Raw genomic sequence first — 11,429 nt, 5'->3', positions numbered from 1 at the left:
ATCTTAGTAAATGACCATTTTACTGAGATTATATTTCATCCCATATCATCTCAATTCATTTCATTTAATTTCATTCCAGTTGATTAGTGTCTCAAATTAATCATCTTCATTTCATTTCACCCTATAATATCATATTTCATAAAAATAGGAATAATATAAATTAAAATAAGACATGACTTAAAGAACTCAGTTACCAGGTCATAAAATTTATTAAAAAAAATTGTCAATTGTCAGTTTCAGATTTGAATTTTTTAACGTCAGTTGAAATGAAATGTTCGGTGTGGTATGTCGTTTTATTTGTGATTTTAATTTTAACGGATTGTTGACATTCTTGTCAGTACATTGTAATCGCATAAATTATAATTTACAAACTGTGTGTGAACAATTCCTACCTACCTATTATTGAAATTGTTCTTTGTATATTGTGACAATGGCGACACAACCAGAAGTCGGCGTGTCCGACTTTGTGCTCTTGGACAACTTGACTACAGAGACATTTATTGAAAATTTGCATTTGAGGTGAGTCTTTACCCTTTCGTATCGAAACTAAATTAATGAAAGAAGTCCTTAAAAAATTACAATGTTATGTATGAGAGCAAGTTGTGTTATACAGTTACAGCAAAAAGTTTGTTAACTTTTATTTCATTTGGTTCATATTTCTTCAGCTTAAATGTTTTTTTTTTTTAATAGTATATTTTAATTTTACTTCGGAACTGCGAAATTTTACTTCTCCATATTACTTCGAAAGTGTAATAAAATGTATGAAATTGTTTTTACACGCTTTTTTTAATGCTAATCCATTTATATTAAATAAAGCTCTATTTAAAGTTTTAAATATAAAATAAAATAAATGTAGTGTTTAATTCATCTAAAATTTGTAAATTGATTTTAAAAAAGTTAGTTGGTAATGTCAAAGTCTGTAGCTGTGAAACATGGAACAGGACATAAATTTCATAATATACTTAACATTTTTATTTTGGTCCCAAATGTAAAAGGATGATGTTATTTAAATACCAAAATAAAATAAAAACTGTTAATCCCAAGAAGGCCTTTCGGATGTAATAATTGTATTCTTTGCAGAGCAAATTTAAAATCATTGGACAGGTTCATGTGGATTAAAAATACAATTTCAAATGATTGATCAAAGATAGGTTTATAACAAAATTGTCCTATACTTAAGCACCTGTTTAGATAAAATGTTGTAAAAATATAATGTAATTGTAATGTTGTAGAGATATCAAAACAATAATTTATATTTTCTAATAGATAAAAATAATAATGAGCCTATTCTCTAAAATATTAGGTAAAGACAAAAAAATTGTTTCTGTAATTTAACATTTAATGGATTTGGTTTTCCTGGTAGTACATTTAATAAATTGATGTATGTAAGTACTATACTACACTGAAATATCTCTATATTATATTAAAAACCTTGTCTTGTCAAGAATGTACATCTACAAGTGAACTAATAAATGTAAAATTTTATTGCACTAGTAGGTTCTCATTAAATTGGGCTAGGTATAGAAAGGAATGTAGAAAATGGAGATAAGGATAAGATAGGGGCCTGTTAAACTTACACTAGGGTGACAGGTTTGCTGGCATTCTTCATATAAATTCCTCTTTCTGCAACATTATGAACCTCATATGCACGGTGAATCCAAGGATTACTAAAAAGTTTCTCTCTTAATAGCAATATCATATACACATAATCAACATTGAAGTGTTAACAGTGCAGTGATTCTGATCATCCATTTGAGTCACTTGCTCATCTATTACCATACAACGGTAAACAATTCAAATAAAATAACATGTTTCTTGACATCATTCTTAGTCATAATAAATAGCTTAGAAACTTTAAACATTTTAAAGGTCGAGGATCCTAAAGGTCTTTTTCGAAAAGAAAAAAGTGTTGGAAGAATATGTAAGTACACTATTGATATCAGAGAGAACATATTTTTAGGATTTGCTTTTTCCTATGACTGAAGTGTTATTTTTTTCTTTGCAAACAAAAAAGTGCCAGTCTCATTCTCACAATGCAACTGCAGTAGGTTCCCTCCCTGGTGACGGTTCGGAGCGATATGAAGGGCCCAAGTTATGCGCGCCGCCATGTTGATATCGACGAAGAGCGATCGGTTGATGGTGTATCATATTCCGATTCAGCATGCTGGTATCCATCGCCTGGGCTTCAGAGCGATGGCCGACTTATTGCCTTGTTTAATGACGAGTCGTGCTAGGGTGGACGTGCTTATGGTTGCAGTGCTGATCGCCTTGCACCTGGGAATCTCTCCATATTAACCCGGGTATCGGAAGTACGAGCCAGAGTCCAGGAGAATCGTATATTGCGTGGCTACGGTAGTCGCACATACCCTGCGCTGAGGGAGGTGTTCTCGTGAGAAGATTCAGTCCCCTGCCCAAGAGAAAAAGTCACAATACGTCTGTGTGCTTAGTGCGAGTTTTTAAACGTTTTCGATCGCGTAAAATGCAGTTGGAACAGCGCCCCTAGCGGCAAACGTAGGCAAACCTTTAAACTCCATACAAAGAGTTAACTTTTACGCTATCGAAAACTTTAAAAAAACTCGCACTAAGCACACTGAGCCAATACGAGATCTTTGACATCTCGTAGAAGGCAGCAGCAGCTAAATCTATACTTCTATACTTATACTTAATATTATAAAGAGGAAAGATTTGTTTTTATTGAATAGGTTCCGAAACTACTGAACCGATTTGAAAAATTCTTTCACTGTTTGGAACCTACACTATTCCCGAGTGACATAGGCATAAAATTAGCGATCCCTAATAAAACTCCAATAATGTAACTCAAGGTGTAAAAAGATTACTTAAAATATTCTTTACACCACGTGCGCTGCGAAAACTATTGATGATAGAATAAAAGAATGTACTACGACTTTGTAGAACACATTAATATTTACAAAAAGTGTTGCGACAGTATATGTCTAACTATTATAGTTATGCCGCAATAAGTGTTCTTTTATTTTAAAAACTAAAACAACGTCGTTGAAAATTTTGTTAAAGATCTGAGCGGAGCCGGAGCGGGCCGCTATATCTATATCTATACTAATATTATAAAGAGGAAAGATTTGTTTGTTTGTTTGTATTGAATAGGCTCTGAAACTACTGAACCGATATGAAAAATTCTTTCACTGTTTGGAAGCTACACTGTTCCCGAGTGACTAGGCTATAATCTTTTTTGAAAAAAAATAATAGAGATCCTTACTAAAACTCCAATAATGTAACCCAAGGTGTAAAAATTACCTAAAAAACGATTGATGATAGAATAAAATAATGTACTACGACTTTGTAGAACACATTATTATTTACAAAAAGTCAGGACAGCATATGTCTAACTATTATAACTAGCCAGGTCATAAGTATTGTCAAACAGTAAAAACTTTTCTTTTAGAATGCTGGCCACCAAAAAGTTATTGAATTCGAATTTCGAATTGTTCATGAAAATAAAAATGTATACTTTTAGAATTTTACTCATTTTTAAATATGGAGAAGCGGATGAAGAAGCGAGCAACCGTATTCCGCGTGTCCAACGAGGTCATTTTCCATCCTCGCTCATGGTATGGTTGGGAGTTTCTTATTGGGGCTTAGCAGAGGTACATTTTTGTGAGAAAGTTGTAAAAACGAATGCAGTTGTGTATCAAAATACAGTTCTGACGAACCTTGTGGAACCTGTTTCTCATACCATGTTCAATAACAGGCACTGGGTGTTCCAACAAGATTCGGCGCCAGCTCATAAAGCGAAGAGCACACAAGACTGGCTGGCGGCGCCTGAAATCGACTTCATCCGGCACGAAGACTGGCCCTTTACATTACAAGATATGGCAACACTTGGAGGAAAAGGCGTGCTCAAAGCCTTATCCCAATTTGGAGTTACTCAAGACATCCTTGATTAAGGCAGCCGCCGATATTGACATGGACCTCGTTCGTGCTGCGATAGACGACTGGCCGCGCAGATTGAAGGCCTGTATTCAAAATCACGGAGGTCACTTTGAATAAACTTTAGTGTCATAAGAATCTATGTTTTGTTAAGTTCATTTTGGTATATGAATGGTTACATAATGAATAAACTTGTTTAAATTATTTTACATTAAACATGTGATAGAATTTATGACCTGACTAGGTAGTTATGCCGCAATAAGTGTTCTTTTATTAAAAAAAATACAACAACGTCAAATATCGTTGAAATTTTTGTTAAAGACCCGAGCGGAGCCGGAGCGGTCTGCTAGTATAATATAAGTGTAAAATAATTGTTTTACCTTAGATGTATCATACAGAGATTCATTTAGTGACGCTTGTTCTCTGATGTCACGTCTACCTTGACCATCATGTCCTTGCAGTTTTCCTCAAGCTGTATTTAATTGTTTGTTTCATAAAATAGTAACTTGAATGATTGTTTTTTGCCCAATGTTTCTGATGTTTTACGTTTTAGACGTAAGGGACCTTTCGTTATTGGATCGGGATGTAATGAGTTCTGTAAGCCTTGTATCTTAGACCAGGCACGAAGTTGTAGGAATGAACTCTTATCTAGTAAAAAGTAGTGTGATGTGTTGTGATGAATTTTTGATTGCTTTAGATTTATATAGGATTCATCGCCTTTCTGGCGTTGAGTGATTCGTATTGTTAAAAGCCCACTGAGTTTCTCGCCGGATATTCTCAGTGGGTCGCGTTTTCGATCCGGTGGTGGCTAGTGTTAGCAACGTCGTCAGGTTAGAGCCCCGTGAGCTCACCTACTCACTCGATTACGTTGCCATAGCCCTCCCTGTAAGTTTTACCTAAACTTAGGTAGGAAAAATAAATAAAAACCGCGGTACAGCTTCTGGTATTGAAGCTTTGAAGAACGATTTTCATGTTACAACCATCGAAACACTTAGCAATTCACTTACACAGCCCTTTGGGATCTCATCCGCATCAACGGACTGAAGTACTCTACCGCACCTAGTTCGATAAAAAATATAGTGACAGAAATTCAGCTTAGTCTAACAAAGCACAGCTCAGAATAACTTGATGCGTAAGCGACCCTAATTTAGCATCGGTAAAAAGCTCAGTATTTTATCAATTTCCTAATTATATTTGATAACATTCTGTTCGAAAAACACTTCCATAAATAAGTATTTTAAAAGAGATAAATATATCTATAATAACTTTGGGCATTAGATTGAAAAGACAAACATTCCGTATAATCGCGGTTTAACTTTAGCGATGACGCTATTCGAGTCATGATTGTTTTTTTATGTTTGAGAGATAACTGGTGGCCCGGAGGCCTTTACAGTTTTACCAGGGCAGGTGGGCGTGCAAGGGCTCAGCCAGGAGGGGTGGGATTTGCTAACAGCTACCCGAGCGCTTCCAAAGGAGACCTAACAAGCTACCTACCTGCTAGCTACTTCGCGAATGGATCTGCTGCCGGATCGGAATCGCGACTGACTGAGAAGGTCCGGCGAGAAATTCAGCGGGCCTCTGTTTCACATCGAACTCTTTGTCAAGTTTGACAAGTGCGGTTACCGGGGTCCCTACTCCTAGTGTTAGTGCTAAAGGTGTCTAATGTAAGGGTTATTGGATCTGATGGATCCGTAAGGACGTGTCTAGGTCGTTGACGGTGACTGGCTCCTGCATGATCAAGATTCGGGGAGTTGTCAGCGGCGGCAACGATAAGGCGATTATTATGACGCATAGCCTTATCGAAGTACCGTTCCGACGCTGACTTCATGTGTTTCCGGATTGATTCGAGGTCCAGGTCGTCGTGTAGGTCAACGTTCCTCAGGAACCACGGAGCTCCGACGGCTAGCCTACAAAAGCGGGATTGTAGGGATTGGAGGATGTCTATGTGCGTGCGGGCCGCGTGAGCGAACACCACACATACGTAAGTCATGACGGAAGCATGATTGTGTGTTCGTATGTAAAATAATATTTTACAAAGTCATAACAATGACAACGTAATCTTGCTTCCTGGCATAGTGCGCAAGTTCAATGATTGAATTAACGTTAAGGCAGAAGCGCGGTGAAAGGTTTCTGCGGTACACCGAAAGCACTCTGTTCCCCTATTGAATAGCGTAATGCATTTGTTACTTTGATGTCTTCATTGATGCAACGTGCGTTTATGGTACCGTGCGACCGCAGACCTGAAATGCTATTCTAGGCTGCCTTCGACAAAATACGGCACGGATTTATTTATTAAAAAAGGTCCCTCGTAATACTGCCGCATACTTTCAGACGTGACTGCTGGAGTATGCTCACAGCACACCTTGCAGAGAAATATCTTACTATGAATGGAAGGTGGATATGCAGCACTAGCCGGAGAGAGCCAGGGTTGTCTGTTCGCAAATAAACAAACTTATATGTTGTATGTATGTAACAAACCACGTACTATCCGGCTTTGGAATGAGCTCCCCTCCACGGTGTCTTTCACGAGCGCTATGACATGTCCTTCTTCAAACGAGACTTGCGGAGAGTACTTAACGGTAGGCAGCGGCTTGGCTCTGCCCCTGGCATTGCTGAAGTCCATGGGCGACGGTAACCATTCACCATCAGGTGGGCCGTATGCTCGTCTGCTTACAAGGGCAATTAATATAAAAAAATTATCATGTAACCTCCTAAGAGAAAGTTTAATTGATTTACAACAATCTTAAACTTAACCTTGCTAGGGTTCGATTCTCAGCCACGGTCAAAGTCGATGGCTTTGTTGAAGAAGCTCAGCCAATGCGATTTGGGTTTCCATTCTTCTCTCGTGTATGTCGTTCTGTTACACACAACGCAGGCGAAAAGCCTAGGTGAAGGTCCGTAAATCTTCTAAATATATAAAAATTAATTGCTGTTCGTTAGTCTCGCTAAAACTAGAGAACCGTTGGACCGATTTGGCTAATTTTGGTCTTCAATTATTTGTGGAAGTCCAGAGAAGGTTTAAAAGGTAGATAAATATGAAAATGCTCGGAATTAAATAAAAATAACATTTCTTTTTCCTCTGACGTGTCCCCCGTCGGACGGATTCCTTTTGTTTGTTTTAAGTTTATTTTATACAAAAGTTTAGGTCTTTTATTTATCGATTGAAGCACTACGATGTCTGCCGGGTCAGCTAGTGTGGAATAAACACAAATTTAAATATATAAATAGACAGAAATGTGATATTTGTGTACGTTTTCCATACTAAGCATAGTTAAAGGATAATATTCATCCAATAATACTAACTAGCTATGTATCTATGTTCTGACTGATGTCGATAAAGATAAGCGCTATTATCGTGGCGCGGCTGTGTTTTCTTCACGCTGTAGTTGGGCGTGGAACATTTGGTTTGAGATAATGCTTTGACCCACCTTGGGTCGTAGACGGTCTACCTGTAACTCCTCCGTCTGTTTGAGAATGAGTTTACGATGTTCTTTTTGATTAGAATCAGTACTTAAATGTGGTAATATATCCTCTTGTATCACTTAGATTCCTTTTAGTTTAAACTCTCTTTCCGGCTTAAGCTTCGCCCGCGCGAATCACACATAATCCCTGGATTATTAGCAGTGAATAGATGGAAGGTAGCCAATATTTATTACTAATGGTAGGACGTATTGTGAGTCCTCACGGGTCGGTACCACCACCCTACCGATTTCTGCCGTAAAGCTGTAATGCGTTTCGGTTTTAAGGGTGGGGCAGACGTTGTTCTGTAAAAACTGAGACCTTAGATCACGTCTCAAGGTGGGTGGCGGCATTTATGTTGTAGATGTCTATGGGCTTCGGTAACCACTTAACATCATGGGGGCCGCGAGTCAGTCCACTCTTGTAAGCAATAAATAAAAAAACAGTGTTCAAATAATCTCCATACCGAAATTTGTAAATAGGTTCAGCGGTTTGCGCTTAAAAACATTACAGACAGAGTTACTTTCGTATTAATATTTCGTATTCGTTTAGAATTCGATCAGGAATTAGTTTAGGATTTAAGGAGTTTAGGACAATTTACGGTTTTAATCATCACGATTCTCCTGCCCTTCTCCCAGTCACCTGGGGTCGGCGCAACGTGTTTTTTCCTTCCATACTCCTCTATCATATACAATTTCTTCTCTCACTCCCCTCTTACATATATCTGAGGTCTACCTCTTCCTCTATATCCTTCCACATTCATAGTTAACACTGTCTTACCAACCTCATTTTCATTTCGTCTCATCACATGTCCATACCATCCCAAACGCGCACTTCTTAACTTCTCTGTCACAGGTGCCACTTTCAAACTTCCTCTAATATATTCATTCCGTATTCTATTCATTCGCATCTCTGCTGCATGCAATCGCCTTTCATCCGTTATTTTAGTGGTCCAACAAACGGATCCATACTAGACGGCAGGCCTTACTAAGGTCTAATTTACGTTTTTAATGTACACCTAAAAATGAGGTCTAAATTAATCTCCATCCACCTGTGAAATCTACATGAGAATCATTTCAGTAGTACCGTAGCGTGCGCGAACGAACATGAAGAGGAAGTCATTATTATCACAAATGTCCACTTTGCTCATACCGGAACGCGTAACTGCTTCGCGAAGGAAATTTGCATTAGATCTTATATAACTATTTAATTACTTCAACGTTGAATGATTATACGTGGAAGGAAAATTTATTTAGAAACAATTGTACATTCGAACCAAGTTATAGTAGCAGCATCTCATCAAGACTATTAAATAAACCCTACTCGTCGAACTCGACAAAAAGTTCGACGTGCAACCTAACCCATGCATGAGCCCGCTGAGTTTCTCGCCGGATCTTCTCAGCGGGTCGCGATTCCGATCCGGTAGTAGATTCATTCGCGAAGCAGCTACTCTTTGGATTGTTATGTCTCCTTTGGAGGCGCTCGGGTAGCTGTTAGCAAATCCCACCCCTCCTGACTGAGCCCTTGCTGGCCCACCCGCCTTGGTGAAACTGGAAAAGCCTCCGGGCCACAAGTTTACAATATTTTTGTATTAAATATTAAAACTGTATTAACTTTTACAGGTAATTTACGTGCTCATGGTTAATACATAAGTGGTATTCACTTTGTAAACTCTGTTGGTTCAGGTAACCGCTTAATGCTAAATACTAGTGATTAAATTTGTAAATACACAATTAATTTAATAAGCATAGCATCCGATTGAGTATGCCATTATCACAGGAAGTCTATATTATTTTATTTATCTCTAAATTATCATGATAACCGTATCAAGGTTGATTATTTGACATGTTATAGATGGTTCATTGAAATAAATTTAAGGATCGGTTTAGGCGATAAGTTTCAATGGTGAATCTTTATTTAGTTTGTCATTGAAGTATTCGCAAAAAATATTTGGTCTACACATTTTCGACTTGAATACGAAGCTAATAAACTCTTCAATAATATTTATAACACAGATAAGGACGATGCAATAAAACGCATGTAATGTATAAAACGTTGTCTTTTTGTCACGTACGATATTTTATTTGGTATATATTTTAGTTGCTATTGACGAAATCGCTGTTAACAAATTTCGTAGAAATATTTCTTTATTAATACCTTAAATGGTTAGGGGCAGCTTTTTGGAACGAACTTCCTTATGGGACGTTGCGGAGGGGTACCCTAACCGGGAAAAAACGTCCGTAACGTAAGATTTTTATTAGTAATGCACACAGTGTACGACTTAACTCTGTAATAACGTACAAAAAATAACATATTTTTTATCATTCATTGACCACGATCTCAAAGCATTCCTTTGCGCAATACACTAACTCTTATGCAAACAACCGTGAATGAAGTGTACCACAATAAGTTCGCACGTTACCGAATGACCGTGGGTTGTTGCGCAACCTCCAGATTTATTTTCTTTATACCTCGAATAGAACTTAAAATTAATATTTTTATAATAAGGAACTTCATTCCTATCCGGTGTCCCACGACACCACACATCTTTTTTTCTTTTTTTTTTGCGTAGGGTAATCGAGGTCACGGCTCATCTGGTGTTCCGCGAGCATGACTGTGCTAGATGTGACGTATTCTTCTCGTCGAACCCGTCGCTTGCAACGAAGGGTTCGGCGAGTAAATTAGCTTATAGACACAGCCCACTGAGTTTCTCGCTGGATCTTCTCATTGGGTCGCGTTTCCGATTCGGTGGTAGATTCTGCGAAGCACTGCTCTTGCTAGGGTTAGTGTTAGAAAAATCGTCAGGTTTGAGTGCCGTGAGCTCACCTATTTGTTAGGGTTACGCTGAAATGGTCTATCAAGAACATCAGCTTAGGTAGGCAAAAAAAGTGACGTATTTCTGTAAAAAAGTTGTAATTTGCCGCTCTAATTTATAAATTTACTGTGATCTGTTACAATTCGCAGTGTTATATTAATATGTTGTGTGTACAGTTCTTTTGGCTAGGGCGGTAGGTCCTTTCGTCCTTGTCGCCCTTTGCGTGACAAACTGCGCTTATGCACTTTAATCGATAGGCTTGCCACGACTCTCCCGCTGAATCATTAAAAATGAGTCATTTAATAAATGCCGAGTTTTCTTTCGTAAAGCAATGGTGTGTTTGTTTTGAAGAGTATAATTGTCGTAATGAATAGCCTGTATATGTATTGATATTTCTAATAATAGTACGATCTACAGTTTTATATGGGCCATCGTTTTCCCATGCAAACAATTTGGGGTCCGCAATAGGCGTCGTATAATAAAAATGCCTCTAAAAAGCTAGCAGAGTTTGTGAGGTGTCTCGCATTTCGGCCCGTAACAACGTGGCTTACACGCTCTGTTTCACTTCCAAATGTCACGTGAAACATAAACTCATGGGTAAGGCGTTCTCGTGCATTGCAGGGATAATCCTCGGTGGACTGTGCGACCATGAAGATTTATTTCAAATTAGACATATGCGTAGCTGTTCTTTTTTATATCACAACTGGGTATATATTTGTTTTGAATGTCATAGAGGTTTCTTTCGTGGTTCAAGTAGGTAAATTCAGTATGTTAACGCTTAGGTATACGAATTGCCGCTCATTCAGCATAACTTTGTGAATTTTGTTAGTTTGTTTAGTAATAACATCAAGTTCACGCTAGGTTGGCTTAGATTGGAAAACCGATTACCTTATATGTGTTTATTATCATTATGGACTTTTGACACGAAACATCCATATATATTTTTCTGAATAACCCTCCTCGCATTGTCTTCTTCATCATTACTGAAGGTCGTGATTTCCCCTGATGAAAGATTAATTTCTTTTTTATTATGCACCTCCATCTGTGTCTGCTCTTGGCGTCATGGAGTGTGTTATACAGCTTGTTGTTGAGATTTAAGCGGATTTAATTGGACCATCCGATGGGCTGCGGGCTCTTGGTCTACCTCGGTTCATCTATACCTGAATAACTCTATAATACGCTGGATATTGTACGGGATAACACCTAGTACCTTTTAATGTTAGAAGGCGCTGTGGCGTATTTGATACGA

General features: G+C 38.0%; 1 protein-coding gene and 1 long non-coding RNA gene across 2 annotated transcripts in view; one reads left to right on the top strand and one right to left on the bottom strand.

The window, feature by feature from the left end:
- Positions 1–250: 250 nt before the first annotated feature.
- The window catches only part of LOC101741996 (unconventional myosin ID), a 57,426-nt gene continuing 46,247 nt past the window's right edge, over positions 251–11,429 (top strand). The window contains exon 1 of the mRNA XM_038012323.2: positions 251–519. Coding sequence (XP_037868251.1) covers positions 431–519 — 89 coding nt within the window. The 5' untranslated portion in view covers positions 251–430. The remainder of the gene's footprint in view (positions 520–11,429) is intronic.
- On the bottom strand, positions 1,319–3,706 carry LOC101735641 (uncharacterized). Its single transcript, XR_002430407.3, has 2 exons — positions 3,274–3,706; positions 1,319–2,407 (listed from the first exon to the last, which is right to left on the bottom strand). It is a non-coding gene; the product is annotated as an uncharacterized LOC101735641 (long non-coding RNA).

This window comes from Bombyx mori, chromosome 8 (assembly GCF_030269925.1).
Source record: "Bombyx mori chromosome 8, ASM3026992v2".
Lineage (NCBI taxonomy): Eukaryota > Metazoa > Arthropoda > Insecta > Lepidoptera > Bombycidae > Bombyx > Bombyx mori.
This window is presented reverse-complemented; position numbering and strand designations above follow the sequence as displayed.